Source organism: Anguilla rostrata, chromosome 8, assembly GCF_018555375.3.
Source record: "Anguilla rostrata isolate EN2019 chromosome 8, ASM1855537v3, whole genome shotgun sequence".
Taxonomy (NCBI): Eukaryota; Metazoa; Chordata; class Actinopteri; order Anguilliformes; family Anguillidae; genus Anguilla; species Anguilla rostrata.
Window position 1 is genome coordinate 43,300,581 of NC_057940.1, and position 20,137 is coordinate 43,320,717.

At 39.0% G+C, this 20,137-nt stretch overlaps 2 protein-coding genes across 3 annotated transcripts; both read right to left on the reverse strand.

The window, feature by feature from the left end:
• Nucleotides 1–1,992: 1,992 nt before the first annotated feature.
• Nucleotides 1,993–4,159, reverse strand: LOC135261792 (prostate stem cell antigen-like). Its single transcript, XM_064348410.1, has 3 exons — nucleotides 4,002–4,159; nucleotides 3,655–3,771; nucleotides 1,993–2,275 (listed from the first exon to the last, which is right to left on the reverse strand). The coding sequence occupies exons 1-3, from the start codon at nucleotides 4,051–4,053 to the stop codon at nucleotides 2,064–2,066; spliced, it is 381 nt and encodes a 126-aa protein (XP_064204480.1). The 5' UTR covers nucleotides 4,054–4,159; the 3' UTR covers nucleotides 1,993–2,063.
• Nucleotides 4,160–5,997: 1,838 nt separating this feature from the next.
• On the reverse strand, nucleotides 5,998–20,108 carry clptm1l (CLPTM1 like). Of its 2 annotated transcripts, XM_064348404.1 has the most exons (18): nucleotides 19,880–20,108; nucleotides 19,571–19,736; nucleotides 19,006–19,100; nucleotides 18,656–18,845; nucleotides 18,089–18,234; nucleotides 17,693–17,771; nucleotides 17,387–17,504; nucleotides 15,830–15,924; nucleotides 15,231–15,315; nucleotides 14,719–14,822; nucleotides 14,501–14,566; nucleotides 13,197–13,247; nucleotides 12,574–12,656; nucleotides 12,429–12,463; nucleotides 12,277–12,332; nucleotides 12,143–12,187; nucleotides 11,657–11,772; nucleotides 5,998–6,923 (listed from the first exon to the last, which is right to left on the reverse strand). In XM_064348404.1, exons 2-18 carry the CDS (start codon nucleotides 19,733–19,735, stop codon nucleotides 6,839–6,841), a joined length of 1,614 nt encoding a protein of 537 aa, XP_064204474.1. In that variant the 5' UTR covers nucleotide 19,736; nucleotides 19,880–20,108; the 3' UTR covers nucleotides 5,998–6,838. The 2 variants fall into 2 exon arrangements, with proteins under 2 accessions (XP_064204474.1, XP_064204473.1); XM_064348403.1 differs by having other exon boundaries at nucleotides 19,571–20,108.
• Nucleotides 20,109–20,137: the final 29 nt, after the last annotated feature.

Genomic DNA, 20,137 nt, shown 5'->3' on the forward strand with positions numbered 1-20,137 from the left:
ATGTGACAAAGTAATTGTCCCCTCAAAATTAATAACTGGTAATCACCTTTAGCAGCAATAACTGCCACCAAATGCTTATGATAATTCAATCTCTGTCTTTCACGTCACTGTAGAGGAATTTTAGCCCACTGTACTTTGCAGAACTGCTTTAATTCAGACAAATTGGTAGGTTGTTGAGTATGAATTGTTTGTTTCAGGTCCTCCTACAACATCTTTGTTGGGTTCAAGTCAGGACTTTAATGAGGTCTCTCCAAAACTTTAGTTTTATGTTATTTTTTCAGCTATTCAGATGTGGACTTGCTTTTGTGTTTAGGATCATTGTCTTGCCGCATAATTCAAGTACGCTCCAGCTTCAGTACACAAGCAGATGACCGGACATTCTCCTTTAGAATCCTATGGTACAAAGCTGAATTCATGTTTCTTTCAATAATGGCAAGTTGTCCAGGTCCAGAGGCAGCAAAGGATCCCCACACCATTAGACTACCACCGTCATGTTTGACTGTTGGTATGATGCTCTTACTGTGAAATTTTGTATTTGCTTTATGTCAGACATGATGTGATGTGTGTCATCCAAACATTTTCACTTTCGACTCATCTGTCCTTAGAACATTATCCCAAAAGGCCTGGTGCCCAGGTGTTGTTTTGCAAATGTGAGATGAGCATTGCTGTTTCTCTTGCTTAACTGTTGTTTCTGACGTGCTACTCTTCCATGAATCCCATTTTTCCCAGTCTTTGTTATTGTGGAGTCATGAACACTGACCTTAGCTGAGGCTAGAGAGGCAGGCCTGCAGTTCTTTGAAGGTTTTTCTGAGATATTTTGTGATTTCCTGGATGAGTTGTCGCAGCGGCTTTGGAGAAATTTTGGCAGGCCCCCCACTCCAGGGAAGATTCTCCACTGTTCCAAGGGTTCTTCATTTGGAGATAATGGCTTGCACTGTGGTTCAGTGGAGTCCCTGAGCCCTAGAAACCTTTTCAAGACTGATGTATTTAAACAGCATTTTTTAAATCTCTTCTGGAATTGATTATGGCATAGTGTGCTTATAGAAACTTTGTCGTGACTACACTCTAATGGTAAGGTTCAATATAAGTAAGGTTTAGACAGGGCTGGCTGCAACCAAGCCTGACTGCATAAAAGAAACATGATTTATTATTGTTGATTGTTTTTTTTTTTGTTGTTGCTGCAATTGGTGATTTGTTTCTAATTGTCCCATTTGTATTGGTATAAACATTGCGGTGATTGTTATCCAAAGTTTATATCCAAATAAAGGCCTTATGTTTGCCCCTGTTGGAAGCATGTGTGTCAATTGTTGTCTACATCTGTTGGAGACTAGGAACTGCTGATCTTGTACTATGTCTCTTTTATTTGACTCCGATGAAGACACAGTGGAATCAAAACACATCAGTTTTATGTTCTACCATTAAAGGGCTTATTTTGCATCTGCATTCTTTTGGAATCTTATATTGTCCTTAATCTGAGAAATACCGGATTAGCCTTTGAACTGGCTGATGTGCAGTGACTTCCTTTTTGAATTCCTGGCTGTATTCAATCAGCTGAATCTAATTACCAATAAAATTAGCTTAATTGGTAGATTGAGTAACTACCTAAGGGGGTAATTACAATTTTTCACAGAAGTGATATGGGTGTTTGATAACCTTTTTAGTAATAATTTATTATTAGTAAAGTAGTCATTTTAAAAAATGTTTTGTGTATACTCAGGTTCCCTTTGTCTAATATTACATTTTGTCTAAAGATCTGAAAAACGTATATGCAATAATAGGGGAAATCAGGGGGGGCAATTACTTTTTCGTGGCACTATATAGCAGCATCATTTTGATATCAGTTTAGTGTGTAGACATATTTTTAGGAGTTGTGTTTTTGCAAATTTATATAATAGTAAAAAAAATACTAGAGCTAAAAGTGCTATCAGTTGATTTTACTCTGACTATTTTTCTGTGTATATTTCTCCCTGTACAAACCACAGAACTACACCAAAAACTTTGCCTTCTTTATTTTTACTTATCGATCACAAGTGATACACATTCCCTCCTGAGTAGTATGGCAGTTAGGATGTACCGAAGCTCAGGGCCATCATAGCAGCAGGGAGGGCCAAAAGCAGTACATTCAGCCGGATCATTTCGAAGCCATTCACATTACAAAGGTTTGTCTGGCAACATGTGACCGTGTTCGCTCCAATCACCAAGTTGATGTTGGCGGCGGCTGCAGCGTTGCATGTTGAGGCCGTAGAGCAAGTCTTGGTTATGCTCTGAATCCCCACTGAAAAGGTCATAGACAGATGTTGTTAGAGGCCTGTCATCTACGAGTCATCTACAGACAGTTGCACACGCCACGACCAGTTCAATATAAGCTCTTATTGAAACGTTCAAGGGCACTTTTTAAAGTAATTACTATATAAGCCAAAATCTATATTTTAAGTGTAAACTAAGGACATTATAAGCGCATATGATGGTAAATATATAAATATAACATTAATGTAAAATAAATAATAAAAAACACCCAATGTCCAATTCTTTCCCTAATATGGAATATATCCAATTGACTATTTGTAGCCGCGTTCATGCACGTTCTCCACAGCTGATTCGGGGGGGTGAAGACATCCGCGGTTCTCCACCAAAACGCGTGGTGTTATCGGCCTGCGTCTTTTCACATCACACCTCACAAAGTTTGCACAGAGCCGAGCATAGACATACACATTTAACCAGACAGGTCTAACCTAAGCCTGAGAAGCCCCAGAAGTAAGCCTGTACTGCGCATGTTGAGGGAAAAACTTTGGCATTTCCAATAAAGTGAATGTCACACTTTATTGCAAAATAAAACTTCCCGGATGGTATTTTGATACTGGGTTAACAAACGTTACATTTCATATGAAAAGCAGATTGTGAGAATATGTAATGTGTAATAAAATATGTAGGCAACATTTGAATATTTTCCCAAAACTTCTAGACCAAAACGGCCATTGTTTCACAAACTGCTACACTTAATGAAATTTATGATCACAAAAAAATGAGCCATGTGGTTTTCTTTGGTTGTTAAATGGCCTTGGTTTTCTTCATTGAATTCAATGGGCAGCAAACTCTTGCATTCAACATGGGTGGTAGAGTCTGTTTCACATTACATCATAAGCTTCAACGGCACAAATTCTCTATGGAGCCGAGTGAGAGGACTGTCAGAGGAAGATGTTGATGTGCGGCTTTGGCATCTAACAGCGGAAGTCGCCAGATAGCAATGAAATGCGGATCGACTGAACACTTCCGTACTCTGGGCAACACAATTGGCAATCATTAGCCACAGTCGAACCTGAATATAACATTAATTAATTAATGTTGGCCCTTGTATTACATGGATGGAACAATACCAGATATTGTATTGTTGGAGCAAGTGGAACAAGTCATGCATTTAACTCAAAGCAGTTGAGTTAAAGACCATCAGTCAAGACCGCTCACATAAAAATAAAAAAAATTCATTAAAAAACCTGTACAGACATGCATTGAATGTGACAAGTATAATAGATAAGTTTGATTTTGGAATCACAGTATTATGCCTTTACTGTGGCAGCATATATAGCCCCACTGCCCTTTTATGAAAGTCGCGGTATCTGGTAACAGGAATCAGTTATATATGAACTCTGGACTTACCAACTTGGGTTACAGTGGTCATGCAGGTGTCACTTAAGCCAGTGCAGTTCACTGTGTTCTGGTTACATTGTGCGTTGCTGCTGGACGATGTGCATGAGTAGCACTGCAGCGCATCTGCTGAAAAGACATAAAAGTCATTGAAATAGTTAAGTCCCTGTATTGGCAGCCTTACCTTGGAGACCAATGATAAATAGTAGTGCGTTTATACATTGTATATATTTAGCTCACACACGGTAGGTCCGTATCATAACCATTAACAGCAACAGTCGGCTTTCAGGGTCATTCACTGTAGCTTACATATTAACTCATTGGTCAGTGATCTAAAGCAGCTGCATTCATTGAAGTACCTGCAAAGCAAAAAGAAGAGATCACAAGGAGAAAAGTGAGTCCAGTCTTCATAGCTGTAAATTCAGAATGTAAATTTTATGATGAGCAGTCCTGCGGTTCTCAAAGTCCTCAGTGATGAGAACGAGCTCTCCTTTTGGCTTAAATAGTTGCCTCTGGGTCTGGGTTGCTCAGATATCATGCTTAGAATGCCAAAACAAACCTTTCTGGGAATTTATCCTGCATATGATGGTTAGTAAACTCATTGTATTGTTGAAGCTATGTTGTTGTCAACCACCCCTGGGCAACCACCTATTCTGTACATACAAACAGCAAGTCAATACAATGGGCACAATGGACAGGAGGTTTGAACCAGTTTGATTCAAAGATGACACCACTCTATGGATTGGCTTTAGCTCCATGTGTTGCCTAGCTACTTGACAGTCGTTTGTTAGTAGAATGAAATGCAACACAACTTTTTCCAGTCATATGGTACAAATAATAAAAATAATAAAAATTTTTAAAGTAGAATTAACCTTGTCTTTCACTTTTCCAGATATGTTGGCCATTGTGTTGAACAATTTATCCTTCAAATACAAGCACATACCCCAAGAGTGCCTTTGTTGAATTCTTGAAATGCAAATGGAAAACAGTCAAAAATATGAATTGGTGGCTCACCGATGCAACATTAAGATTATCATTTTTTCATTTTTTTCATACTCGAACATATATACAGTACAGCATTAAACATTATCTAAAGGAATATTGATGTTTGCTCATGGTTTTACTATATGATAAGGAGACTTAAAGGTTGTATAAGGTAAAATTATTTAAGAATACAAGATTTGCAGCATTGTTTTAATGTGTTTTCACAAATGTGAAATGCAGTGTTTTGTTGTAGGAAGGCTGGTCTACTGCATTATGCATTCATTTCAAAGGACCCCCAATAATACAATACGCCACCAGACACATAATTGAGAGGTGGGATCTACTCATTAATGGCATTTGTTTATGCATTTCATTTTGCATGAACATTCAGTGCTACTGGTATCCAACAATTTACAGCACAACAGGTCACTGTTGCATCATCAGGCATTGTTGTAAGGCCAGTTCTGTTTAAGGTACATTTTCTTAATGTGACTTATTTTGTGCAGAATTTAAAAAGGTGTCAGCGAGCAACATTTCAAATAAGTACAGAAATGATTATATTTTTACTCAAGGAAAAGTTATGTTGATTTAAAGAAATTCATGTTACTTTACAGGAAATGTATTCCATAAAAAGTCCATAATTCAAAGTAAATTAGAATCCAATTAGTATACTTAGTATAAATGAGATAAAAGTACTGTGGAGTTATGAAATAAAAATATTGTAACAAATGCACAAACAAGGATCTTCAATCTTGGTCCTTAAGAGCCACAAGGTCTTCCAGTTTTCTTTGTTACTCAGCACCTTGTTGATCACTTAGAGTTCATTACAGTTAATGGCCTACCTCACCTGCTTTTTAAGCAGGGTGGACAATCCACCCTCCTTTCATATTTTTTTGCTTCGTTCAGACTGTTTAAAAGCCGAGAGTAAGAGAAGGGATCATAGCTCAGAAGGAGCCATGGCAGGGGTTCAAACCTGCACCCGTGCAGGGGGACTATAGTGCCACACATCTCACCACCTTACCTGGTTTCCTGGCTCTGAACTGGTTGCTGATTTTAAAGTGAAAACAAAAACTTCAAGATGCAGCAGCTCCTCAGGACCAAAGTTACAAACTACTGTACACAGAAGCATATTCATTATATATTCATAATCATGCTGGATATTAATAGCATTACATAGAATTACAGCAAAACTATAGGAATTTATTTGACCCATAGAAAAATTAGCAGGCACTGTAGAGGAAAAAAATACACTGGCAGACACCACAGAACACAGATATCCTGTCTGCTCTCTTGCCAATGCAGAAATGTCAAGTTCAGATGTGAACCCATGTACAGCATTTGGGAAACAAATAAAAATGATTGGACCTCAAGTTTATATTCAAGGCAGTATTTTATTTTCAAGGAAAAGCCATAAGGTAAAAAGCTAACTAACACACAAATTGACATGAGGTACATGAATTAAGATGCACATAAGTAGGAATTATCAACAGATGGGTCCCTTATGATCTCTGACAGTAGGATCAGTTATTTTTCAAAATGCCACAACATCAGTTACTGGGGGCTTTCAGTAGTCATGAATTTTGAGGCTAAGAAAGAAATACATATAGTTATTATTATCCATTCAAAAATTGCAACAATTAAAAGAAGTACATTCAGTTCCCTCCAACAAAAATCACATTATTTTAATTGTGTTTGGCACCATTTTAATTTTATTTTGCAATACTGTGCTAAGTAAAAGAAAATAATCCATATCTGCAAGGTCAGGAAATAATGTGGCTCTTCTGCATTTTTACTAATGAAAGGACACATTCCGGTATGAACTCAGGGTCCAGAGAGACCAGTGAGCGCCTCATACTGGAAGGGTTGAGCAGGTGCAGGCGGTGATGGCTTCTTCATGCTTCTACAGGATGCAATTAAGGTCTGACACTGGTCGAGCTAAGCAATGGTGCGCAGAGAGCGGGCTATCTCACGAAAGCCTATCCTCGGATGGGTGAAGTTTGGCAGGAGAGGGCACATTAGGGTGGAGTAGAGTAGGGCTTAGAAGCGCTAAATTTTCCCCCATTCTCACTGTCAACTGTAACAAATGTCAACACTTGATCAGTGTCTATGCTCCCTTCAGAAGCACAACTCTTCTATTGCTGTGGACATTCAAAACAGATAACACTGCTTTCTTGGTTCCTTTTGCTTGCATCATTTCAACATGGTATATTTATTAGTCTTTGTGGGTCTTCTCTTTGGGCTTCTTGTCGAATGAAACTCCATATTCATTGACTCTGCTCTTGTCTACAGGATAAAGCCTTTAAAGAGAATGACCATCAGTCAATGTCAGAAATTCAAAATGTGGTAACAAATACTGGTAATATCAGTAACTGCAAAAGAATGTGTTCTTTGTTATGACATAAGACGACAACGAGAATCACATGCCAGGGTTTTCCCTAGGTTTTCAGAGGGCTTTGGCACTCTCAGCTAGATTTTGGAACAGCGTTTAAAAAAAATATATATATATATATATATATATATATATGAAAAAACGCTTTGAACAGCGGTTTTCATCAGAAAAAGACGTTACGTGTGAACACAGCCTAACTTTGTTTAGCTACCAAGCCACATTTGATACTAACGTTAGTTCAATCGAGGTATCTTTATGTAACGTCAACTAACTAGCTTCGCTGGCTAACGTCATAAAATTTTTCCCGACCGTGAAAACTGAATCTCATAAAAAAAACACGTTTTCAACGTACAAAAATGCCAAGTTACTCAAAAGTATTGATATCAAAATGACGCCAAGTTACGGTACTACAAACAATATAGGCTATCTTGCCTCACCGAAATTTAATAACATGTATTCCAAAGCAATGCTACCCAATATTTCCTCAATTCTTTCAAGTCACTTGGCCCTGTGTGTATATAAGCGTGCAGTACATGGACAGGCCAAACATAGGTGTGTGGATGGCTTTCTCACAGTCATGATTGATTGAATCGGCATCTATATGTCCAATTTGTATTGGTATGTATGTATTTTGGTGGTCAGCCTTTCTGTTGCGTGAATGATTGTATGTTTCTTGGTATAAATGTCTGTTCGTAAATGTGAATGTAACATGCTGCGAGGGAATGTCCCCATGGGGATAAATAAGTTCTCTATGTATGTATGTACAGTATGTATTTTACATGTATTTATTGTACGTTGCAAATAACAATCACTTGTACATTTAGTCAAATTCAGTTCAGAAGCAAGTATAAACATATGTTTTCTGGAGAAATATGCTTCCTGTAGTGACTGACCAGCAGTTTTCTACATGAATTTCAATGTGTTCCATGAGGCAATACGAAATATTTGACACTTTGATCTGACACAACGTTTGCATGACATTGTAATATGGTATGATTACAAAACACAGGGCCAAGTGACTTGAAAGAATTGAGGAAATATTGGGTAGCATTGCTTTGGAATACATGTTATTAAATTTCGGTGAGGCAAGATAGCCTATATTGTTTGTAGTACCGTAACTTGGCGTCATTTTGATATCAATACTTTTGAGTAACTTGGCATTTTTGTACGTTGAAAACGTGTTTTTTTTATGAGATATCATTTCTTTTTGCAAAGCGTTTTATTACGAGAGTGAGAAATGCGAAGTGACCCTGTAAGAAACGGTTGTGGAATATGGCTATCATTGTGTGAATTTGTACAATCTGATGAGCGTGTACGTTTAGCAGTTTCGGTTGCTATATATGTAAAACAGTGGCTGTGACAAATAGTGCGGTGGCGTAATTGTAAACGCATCAGAAAAGGTGAAATATGGCCAGTGTAGCTATGTAGGCTACTCACGGATTTGACGGGCATCCAACGAGCCTTGATTGACAAAAGAATCAGCAAGCCCGTAGAATTAGAGCTGCCTAGGTCGCAACTTGTGTACCCTTCTGTCCTGCTCCGTTGTCTGTTATTTCGTGAAGATGCACTTTTAGTGTTTGTAAGGTGTATAAGGCATTTTGATAGGCTTATCTGCAGGTAGGAATCCTCTTTGCTGTTTTGTTAAGGTAGAACCGGAAAAGTTGATAGTGGAGAATAGGAGCAGACGCATATGTCCCAGCAGGCTTTGCATATGAGAAAATAACAAGTGTGAGATAAATTAGGCGAAATGATGAAATTGCGTAGTTGAAACAATATGTTTTTTAGCAGAATGGGCATGTAGGTGAAGGTTGACATAATCACAGACTATAGTGCGAAGTAAATGAAGTGACCATGACCGAGCTTAGTTTCCTTATCAAACGGTATATAACAGTCTGTATTTAACGTTAGTTGGTTAAGTGGAGGGTTAAATAACATGTGCAATCTATTGCACGAATGTGTTTTTCTCATGTTCAGTGCTAGTAGTTATACTTATGAGTGAATCATGATTTTAAATGTAATGTTTTAATGCGGAGTTGCAGAACGTACATACGCAGTAATTGTTTGTAGCCTATGTGGCTAGATAGAGAACAGGGCGAGGTAACATGAATGTAGAAACGTGGCGTCTGCTGATATGAAGGTTTTGTACGGTAGCCAAGTAAAGAAATATAGTTAGTAGAAATGGCACAGCGGTTAACTGGTGTAACTTTTTAATAAAAGGAATACATTTGCGTCATGAAATGCATATGGATGGCCGTGAGTGAGTTTTGGTAAAGCAAATATAACCGTAAGAAAACGTTAGTGTAAAAGAGGAAATGATCTGCCTGAGGGCGAGTCGGGATTCAAACCTTCAACCGGAGGTTTACCAGTCTGTGATTTCGTTAGTGCAGCACCATGTCATGCAATGCGTGAAATATCATTAGCAAACCTGTCGGTGGTTTTAAAGAACACAGGCCAGTAAGCACAGAAGAGCTCCCGTTGAATCCATATGGATTAGCAATATTGTAGCCGGTTAATAACTGAACGTACAGACGGTAAGTCATAATCCATATGGCTTAGCAATATTGTTGCCGGTTAATAACTGAACGGTGAACGGCGGGTAGATATGGTGCAAAAGCAATTATTGATAAGTAGTAGACAATTATTAGTGAGGGTCGAAGCAGGTTAAAGAAACGTGTTCTTAACTGGGCTTGAACCTACCACCCCGTGTTCCCAAGACTGTAACCTTGCCCACTAGGCCACAGGTGGACTAGCTGTTTAGATTGCGGAGTTGCAAAACACATACGTAGTAATTGTTTGTAGCCTATGTGGCTAGATAGAGAACAGGGCGAGGTAACATGAATGTAGAAACGTGGCGTTTGCTGATAAGAAGGTTTTGTACGGTAGCCAAGTGAAGAAATATAGTTAGTAGAAATGGCACAGCGGTGAACTGGTGTAACTTTTTAATAAAAGGAATACATTTGCCGTCATGAAATGCATATGGGTGGCCGTGAGTGAGTTTTGGTAAAGCAAATATAACCGTAAGAAAACGTTAGTGTAAAAGAGGAAATGATCTGCCTGAGGGCGAGTCGGGATTCGAGCCTTAAACCGGACGTTTACCAGTCTGTGACTTCGTTAGTGCAGCACCATGCCATAGCTATGCAATGCGTGACATATCATTAGCAAACCTGCCGGTGTTTTTAAAGAAGAACACAGGCCAGTAAGCACAGAGGAGCTCCCGTTGAATCCATATGGCTTAGCAATATTGTAGCCGGTGAACGGCGGGTAGATATGGTGCAAAAGCAATAAGTGATAAGTAGTAGACTAGTGAGATAATTAGTGAGGGTCGAAGCAGGTTAAAGAAACACGTTCCTAGCTGGGCTTGAACCTACGACTCTGTGTTCTCAAGACTGTAACCTTGCCCACTAGGCCACAGGCAGACTAGCGGTTTAAATTGGAAATGTTTCAGAGTAAAAAGGTATGGGTATTTTGCGTGTGTATGCGTGTTTTTGATTGGGTGGTGTAGGTGAAGATTTGGCTGGTGTCAGTGAAATGTCCAATGGGGAGACATGTTGTTAGTGGGATAGGCGGCAGGAAAAATAAGAATGAGAAGAAGAAGAAGAAGAAGAAGAACAAGAACAAGAAGAAGGAGAAAACGCAAAATCCCCTTAGTTTGGAGCTTTATTGTGTGGACATGTGAAGTTGTTTATGAATTCTGTTTGTTGAAATGGGGTCAGAATGTACAGAATTTAATGTTTTTAAGGGCTGAGTGTCTGTGGCTGTTGTGGTTATTTCTGTGGGGAACCCTGAAAAGTGCCAAACTCTCGGTGCTGTATAGGTATGGGGCATGCCCCCGCCAAGGCGTAACTTGGTGGGATGGCATACCTGCCATCCCAATTACTTGTTTACATTTTTGACAGATGTGGCTAGTGGGTAAATCTATCGCTGTTTCCATCGCAGCACTTTCGACACAAGCAATTCGAAGCGCTATCCTAAAATTTATTTTTACCATGAAGAGTGCCTGACCCGCAACCGTAGTAATGTGTTAACACGGCAGCACAATTATATCAAGAAATACCATCTTTGTGGGGAAAAAAACGCTATATTCTGTAAATGCATTTAACCTACCATGTATAAAAACATAACGCTTGTCAATCACCCACTTCTATTTATAATGCCATCATAGCGCGGAGTGTTTAAAACCATAAAGCCACTCCGTTTTTTTTTTTTTTTTGTCACGCATCACCGTTATTTTTTCATTCATTCTGATATGTTGCCTAAATGCCTTTTTACGTTCATTCGGGTTAAGGCGCTCTGCAAAATCACTTAGGCGCTGCGCCTAAGTCTGTCTAGGGTAGGGAAAACCCGGCATGCCTTATTTATGGATTCTGTATCCCTACAGTTAGTAAAGCCTCAAATAAACTTTACTAAAAAAACACAAAAAAAACAGAACTACTTTCTTGTGAGGAGAGCCAAATCTGTGTTTTATGTGACTGCTACATCACTGTATGCATGTATGTGCAAAAAGGTGCATTTTTAAAACAAACGGCTGTTTTACAAAACTGTACCACTCCGGTGCACTGAAGTTGACCTCAGTTCTAACATAGTCTCCAACAGCTGAATGATCATGGTGATAAGTAAGAAAGAAACGGTTGTTTGACTGACCATCTCTGGTACAGGTAAACCAGGAACACGACGTCGTCTCGGAAGCAGGCCAGTCGGTGAGAGGTGGGCATGGTGATGATGAAGGCAAACACATCATCAATGAAGGTGTTGAATGCCTGGGGGGACACAGAGCACAGTTCATGCCACAAGCTTCCACCACCACCGTCACCACTGTTCTTGCATTCCATGCTGAAAGGCCAAATACCAAATACTACAACTGCTACATGCTATGCAGCATAGTATGCAAAATAATGAGTTTCATCACTTTATAAGCACTCATACTTATTAAATAATGGCATGTAGAAACACTATTGCATGATCACAATTTAACTGTGAAATTGACTTCGGTACAGACGACTTTCCCAATGACCACATCTAAGTCGACTCTCGATAAATACACTGTAAGTGGTTACTTACGCAAAAGTTACAAACAATCATTAAGTGAGAATCTGCACCGTTACCATATTTATATAATTCTACACTTACCTTGTACATGAATGCCTTCCACGGTAAATGGGCCACTGACTTTAACTGTTCAAATAAGAGAATAATTCACATTAAACACCACCCTTACAAGTTCAGTTTTCCACATAAAAAGTTTGCTTTAGGGCAACACCCACCTTGTAGTTCACAAAAAGTTGAGGTAGCATAAAGAGGAATCCAAATGCATAAACCCCTGTTAGCAATGAGAGAGAATACATTAATAAGCATTTAAAAATTGTTTGAAAACATTCCAAAAGAACTGATTGATTTTACTGGAAACCAGTCTTACCATTGACCATACTGTTGATCAGCCAGGAGTACCAACTGTAGACAAAGCAAAGAAACTTTCAAATAAACTAATGAAGGCATCTTTATAAAGCATATAAATACAATAATGAAAATACAATAAAATCACGTAAGGGAGTAAGTATTACCTTTTGTATTTTACATAAATGAGAGAATATACAGCTCCTCCGATACACATGGGGTAGAGTAAATATGACAGGTACTTCATAGCCTGGAAGAGAGAAAGTTGTTCTTTTTAAACGGTGTGCTAAAACACAACTGGCACTCATATGATGAGTCATTTTTTTAATGTTACACAAGCGTAATCAAAAACAAGGGACCCTGTGCTGCACACTGCTTTCAGTACAACCATAGATTACTTTTTGAACAGGGGTCACACAATCCCCATGGACGGCTGTATAGTAAGATTTACTTGTGATTATAAACCGTTTCAACCCCTTTTCCTCCCCAGTTTGGAACAGCACATCCTTTTTTTAGTCACCAGTGTGCCACAGACCACAGTAGCTTATTCGTGTGCACCCCTCCAGTGTGCCACAGACCACAGCAGCTTATTCGTGTGCACCCCTCCAGTGTGCTACAGGAAAGCCGGAGGCTGCTGCAGACTGTACAGGCCACTCAGTACATGAGGACTGCCACCGATCAGTGCACAGGTGTACTTTCCACTGATGAGTACAGGTGGCCTCTGGGAGCCAGGCGCACTGCTGGGAGGAACTAATGCTAGCTGTGCTACTGCCGGCTCTTCCTTTCTCACCAGTGTGTCGTACTCCTCCGTCCTCCTCTCAGATTCATCCGATTTTCCAAACTGTGGAGAGAACGCACGTCAGGACATTAATGATTACGAAAATAGGGAATGCTTTTTAAACCTTCTCACATTAAAACTGAACTCCAGTCTAAAATCACTGTTTGTTTTCCACTTCAATTAATCTCTTTCCTAATGTGTAACATAACACCCCAACTCACAACAAAGAAAACGCACAGAGCCCCACCCCAAACAATGTTGCCCAGATACAACACATCCCTTACCCTCATTGTAATGAATAAAAACAGAAATTTTAGTGACGGCTGTAGTTGGAGTGTAAATTAAATAAAGAATCCAAACTTTCAATTATGTCATAAATATTGTGATTGTGACTTCAGAAACACAGGGGAAAACAACAACTCTCTTATATTCAAAAAACACCCCCTGAACACTTAAATCATAAGAGTTATATCTTAACGGCATCATCACTTCAAATCAGGGATGGGCATTACTTCAATTACATGCATTTCAAATATGCATTTCAAATACTTGCGCTATCATGTATATTTAATTAGCTTGGAAAAAATACTGATGCGATTTGTATCATGACATTTTGGTATTTTCTAAATACATCCTGGTCCCTTAGCAAATCTTTTTTTATATGAAGCCTTTTCAAAACCTTTTAAACAACTCTTTACATGATTACATATATTGTAAGCAAACTCACATGACACCCTCATAACTGTGTAGGGATCTTACTTGTAGTTAATGCTATTAAGCTTTCTAGACAGAACTAGCTACTGCTAACTACTACAGCCCAGTTTGGGCCATTAAATCAGCTGAGACTAGCTAGCTATGATTGCTGACAGCCAAAAAATATCCTCAGTGCAAAATCAGGAGAGACACTTCCAGACTACCACCAACTGACACGAAGGATGGGTTTTCTGCGCTGGTCACCTTGTTATCTTTGGATCAGTCAGAAGTGATTTGTAACCGTGACATTTCTAAACGTGTATTACCCATGTTTACAATGAAGGCTGCATTATACTGTTCATGACTACAAGTGTAGCATCACTCTAATTAAAGTTTTATTTTCATAAAATTCTTATTATATACACAGTGTATATATATTTATATCTATTATTGGATCTTCCTGTAGTGTTAATGTTCTGCGCCATATAACACAAATGGACATGCCACCGTGTCTGAATAAAGGTTAAAAACACAAATGGAAAAAACTTTTCAATTTATAAGGAATTAAGCCTTTATCTTAATAATCTATATATTTGTCAGGGTGAAAAGAACAATGAACTCACTTGGAATGTTGGTTTCAAGCCATTCCACACGACTTGTATTTTGAAGGCCTTCTTTACCTTCCACACCTGTAGAGGGTCACAGTGGATCAAAAATTAGAGACCTGACAATACTCAGGCAAACTGGAAAAAATATATTTAAGTTATAAGAACATTGTGAGGGGTAGGTATATAGGCATTATTATATTGCACATGCTATAATCAGAGCTTGTTTACTGTACCTCAATAACTGATCCTATTCCAGCAGGGATGAGCACCAGTAAGCTGGTCTGTTGGTCCAGTAGGTACAGGAAAACCACAATTGTGCTGAAACACCGCCACAGTACTAAGACACAGGTGAAAGAAGAATAAATGAAGCCTTTCCAGTTGGCCTAAGCAATCCATATCAAGAACAAATTTAGAATGGACCATTACGTTCTATTTTCACATGGGGTAGTGCATTCGATTAACTAAAAATAAAAAAATTTGTATTCCGTTTTGCCACTGGGCTAGTGCACAGGATAAACATTCTTTTTATTTGGCCAGCTCAATCAAAAAGGGGAGTTTATATATTATATATGAAAAAAACAAGTGATATTTCATTGAATATTTTTCAGCAGGCTACTGTCTGGTCTTTAGAAATGAAAACCTTTTTTGTGCTTAATTAGAAATATTATGACTTAGTAAACAGAGTTTTGATAAGGATATGCTTTAATTAGAAATTAAATGACTTCTTAATTCCATCTGGTCTTACCTGCCTTGCTGGACATTCCCACCATACTTTTCTTTTTTTTCCAAAAGCTGATGTCATTTTTGAAGGCAAGGAAATCAAACAAGAGCTGCAAAACAATCACAGTTACAAATATCTGACAAAAACCCATATATTCATGCTTATGCAAGTTTATGAGTAATTCTACAACATTTAGCCTTTTTTGACAGAGAAAAACAAGTTCTGGAAAGCAGCATAATATTTGGAAGTCCTAGAATAAGCGTAAACACAGTTCCACTTCCAAATACATTTGTAATAAACATCATAAGTTCTCTCTAGAAGAATTCCATTGGCTTTTAAGGGGCATATACATTTGACTACTTAAATATTTTTCAGGGTGTATTTAAATTTAATGAAGTTTTAGTTTCCTTATGCAGCAGAGTAGAAACATGCAAAAATATACAACACTTTTGCAGAGCAATGTACACGCAGTAATCAGTTTAAAAACAAAAAGGAAAACAAGTTTATAATAAAAACAGCATGAACTGCACCAGAGCAATTCAGGTTATGTTACGCATGAGTCAATACAGTACATGACAAAGGCTCAGCAGGAAGTATGCAAGGGAAAAATCACAAGCACTTACATGGAATGCAGCCACAAAGAACGTCAGTGCAAGGAAGTACAGGTTGGTGTCAACAAAAATACCCTTTATTTCATCTGCATCCTTTTCAGTGAAGCCTAAAGGAAGAAAATGTATCAAATTGCTGCACATACAACATTTCTGTTTGTCATAAAATTTCTATTGTTATAAAGTTCAAGTTATCAAAAATAAAAAAGCTGTTTCTGCAGCCTAGTTTTCTCCCCCGTCAATTCATCCGACATACAACCCCATACTAAGATCAAATTAGCTAAAAACGCATCATCATACTCATAGAACACCAGGCATTCCTAGATTTTACTTTTATTTATAGGTGTATAATGGAGATGTAAAATAAATACCCAGTTATGTACATTTTATTATTATGAATTTGGTATGCCCAACTGACCGTTTATGACTTACACTGTAGTGCACTCTACAAATCCCTGCTTAGAAACAGTTGCTATGTACGACTTCCTATCTAGCGCAGATACTATCTGCAACATCGTAGCTAATAACAGAACAGACACAGGTAAAATCCTGAACGTTGGGAGGAGAGGGTGTTATTTTTATTCCATTCCCCAAGCTCTGAACATAAACTTGAAGCGACTGTTGTGGATAACAACACTTTGTAACAGTTGTAGCTTAATGTCAATACTGTAGGAAGACATACATTTGTGTATGTGAAGGGAAAACCCAACTAAAATTAGAAAAGATAAAATATATAAGAAAGGCAGTATAAATAGAGCTGCCAGAATAGGTAGATATTGCACATGATTATGCTACAGTATGTAGGCTTAATCTCCCACAACGCAGTAGCGTAAAGGGGGTATAGCCCTACAGGTAGCGAAAGTTAGAATAACGTTAGGTCAAACTAGCTCTCAAAGCATAACTAACATTAGAGAGCACTTCTAGGGCTACTTTTTGCAAACTTTGCCGTGGTATTGTTATTCCAACCACTATTCCATAGCTAATGGCAGATAATCTTTCCCAGCATTTTATTAATGGAAGACCGAATGATACCTTCAGTTATCAATATTTCCAGTTTGATGTTTTTACTGTTAATACATAATCTATGATTGTATCATGCCAAAGTACTTTTCTGGATTATAGGCTACTTCCAAAAACCATCTGTAATTTCTTATGCCAGTTAATTCAAGCGGATCCTGCAAGCTGACTCAATCTTCTTTTGTCGTATATAGCAACAGCCGTTATGGAGGGTGGGACTTGTGGATATTTTGCTAATGGGCAATTATCTGTCCAGTTTGGACTATCCAATCAGCCATTTACAGCAATGTTCACACTGTGATTCTGGAGTGTAGACATCCACAGTTATCTTCCAAAACATGTGGTCTCACCACCATTTCTTTTCAGACCACAGCCCAACAAGCTTGGAGGAAGACACTATTTGTGTAGCATTGACAAGCAGACCTTGGGTGCCCGATTGACCAGCAAAGGTTGCTAGAGGCAATGAAACATAGACTCCTAGCCAACTGAACCCTCCTGTTCCCGGCTGACGCAATAACTGGGTATACTTTGACTTGGCCAATGCATATAGCTCACCAAATTGCTGCAGAGAGTACACTGCATCTTGCATGTGGATCCAGAAGCGGAGTTTTCCAAGGGAAATTGTATCATAGGACACTGTGAGGGGAAGTTCAGACGTACTGCTATTGATCTCCTGCAGAAAGAGCATATCACAAAGACAAAAACCATATTAGCGCATAGCACAGATAGGTAATATTTACATATTGTAATGCCATGCACCACTAAAAAAAACTAAGACAAATGTGAGCTGCTACTTTCGCAGCTATGCAAAAAAATTATGATGACACACTGAAAATGTCTCAGAAGACCAATTTAACATACCATCAGGTCCTTCACTCGGTTGCTAAGCTCATCGACAAACAGCAGAGGGAGATACACCACCTTCTTTCCACTTTGAAACCTGTGGCGAACACAAACCAGTATATACTGGGCATTTCAATGGACACACAGAAGAATTCAATTTTGGGGGCTTCAACAAAGACTTCCTACATATTAAAAAGGCAATTTTGCATAAAATTATAACAGCAAATTCCTTTATCAGTTGCTCTGCCTGAAGTGTAGTTTGTTACATTCCTTTGGGGAGGTAGTTCACAGGAGGCAGTGGCTACCTCAGTACGTGAATATCTAGTCAGCATATCAAATATCTTCGTATGACCTCTTCAAGAATTCGATCCTTCCCCAAAATAACTGTCCAAGGTGCACCGGCTGAAGACCTACACTCGAAGGTAGCGATGCACGTCACTGGGCAGGGCCTCCCTATCAAAGGTGAAGTCCTCTGTCACGATGTTTAAAGTGAGGCGGGATCGCCAATGAGACACTGGCCTGTTGGGCGGAGTGTCACCAGTGGTCTTCTGCTGCTCTGGCTAATGTAGATGTGGGACAGTGAATGGTGACAAAAGAATCATATATATTTGTTGAATGTAAATGGATTGCAGGCCAGAACAAAGTGAGGACATGAAACAAGCATTTAAAGAAATAGCCTGCACACTTATTGTACGCTGTACCACACGAGAAAACACAAATAAGCAATATGTATCAACTAGAGGCAATAGCAAAAGAGTTAATTGTAAGGTGAAGAAAATAGGTCAAACACAAACTCTAATGCTAACAGCATTTGGATGTGAGACTTGAATTTGCCCAGACTATACACAAAATATACATTAAACCACACCCTGTGTAAAATTCCTGATATTTTCGTAGTAAAAGGTATATCGATAACCGTTACCACAGAGATCTCTGGGCAGAAAGACAGACTTGGGGACAGATAAGACAGGCCCGACTCACCTGCGGGGCATCCTGGCCAGAGATGAGGCTGACTTCTGGGGGTTTGGGCAGCATGAATGTGGTAAGCTGGGCCACCATGTGCACCTGTCGGGTGTCCTGCCACGGTGACACGCCAGCCTGGTGCACAAACACCAGGGCGTACAGCGTCCCGTTGTTCCGTGTTTTCTTCGGCAGGGATACATTCACGTTCCTTTAATATAATGGGACACAAGAGGGTTTTCTTCTGTGGCTGCATCATTGTACCAAACCCCAGTTCTTTTTCTGGATGCCATTTTTAAAAAAGGTTTTGTCTTCCTTTGTCTTGCTGTTGTTATAAAAAGGGACTGCAGAAAAATGAATGGAATACCTACCTCTCAATACGGGAATGTACATCAAAGTCGTCAACCTTGAGAATGAGGCTATGGCCACCTTCGCCATTTGATTTAAGCGCTGTGTAGACGCTAAGCTGTTTAAAAATTAAAAAAAAAAACACCAAACAACAATTGATAACCACATAATGTCACTGTGTATCCCACTGAGCCAGGGGTGCCCTGTTACTACCATCCTGTAGGTTATCACAATCCTAACAAAGCACACCTCATTCAACAGCTGGAAATCTCGCTGAGCTGCCAAATAGTATAATCAAATTAGAGCTGAAATGAAAAACTACAGGACAGTAATCCCTAGGAACAGGGTTTGGCCGCCCTGTACTAAGATATGCCTGTCAGAGTAGGCATTAACAAGACCAAAACATAAGCTTCTAGCTTGTGATGTGGAAATTCCCTATACTTAACGTAAAAACCATAATACCCAAACAATTGTAGAGGGTGACTAAGACCTTCCTGATAACTGCGATGTTTATTCAACGGGCAACAGACTAGCAAACTAGCTGAATCAAGTATCGAAAGGTGCTCCAATAAAATGATAATGACTAACCTGTAGTCTTGGTTTTTCTGCGAGGTAAGGAATTATGCAATTTTCGCCTTTGGGTTGCTCGCAAGGCTTGGTGTATACGATGCCATACATCACCCAGCAGGTGTGCAACACGTAAACCACAAATACCCCAACAATTAGGGTCGTAAAAGACGTCTTCTGAAACATGCTGTCCAGCGAGTTAAGTAGTTAGTTTGCGTAGAACGCACTGTGCATAAATGCTAAAAGATTAACTATACATCAACATGCAAACACAACGCTTTATTATTTACAAAAGATAAGTGCAACGTTAACAGAGGTCAAGACAGGTACCGAGAAAAGTGTGCAGGGCTTTCTCATAACTATCCCATCATCCATGATTTGCAAGCTAGCTCGACTGACGCAACTTCACAACTCAAAAAATACGCAACGTGTCACTGCATGAGTAGAGACAATCTATGCGGTGTTGCGCAGCGATAGTTTCGAAAATCCAGTCATTTCTTTCGCACCTACAACATTACTAAAACGTGAGATTGGCCTTCCGAGCCTTTCTGGACTTCCTTGATGTGATAATAGCGGAAGTAGTTGCTT

Bases quoted from the DNA above. Each gene is read 5' to 3' on its own strand.
- LOC135261792 (XM_064348410.1), bottom strand. From the start codon at position 4,053: ATGAAGACTGGACTCACTTTTCTCCTTGTGATCTCTTCTTTTTGCTTT. The intron at 3,772-4,001 runs GTACTTCAATGA...ATGTCTTTTCAG, and splicing joins CTCTTCTTTTTGCTTTGCAG to CAGATGCGCTGCAGTGCTAC. The intron at 2,276-3,654 runs GTAAGTCCAGAG...TGACCTTTTCAG, and splicing joins GACCACTGTAACCCAAGTTG to TGGGGATTCAGAGCATAACC.
- clptm1l (XM_064348404.1), bottom strand. From the start codon at position 19,735: ATGTTTCAGAAGACGTCTTTTACGACCCTAATTGTTGGGGTATTTGTG. The intron at 18,235-18,655 runs GTGAGTCGGGCC...CATCTACATTAG, and splicing joins CTGGCCAGGATGCCCCGCAG to CCAGAGCAGCAGAAGACCAC. The intron at 12,464-12,573 runs GTAATACTTACT...CTTTGTCTACAG, and splicing joins ATTTATGTAAAATACAAAAG to TTGGTACTCCTGGCTGATCA.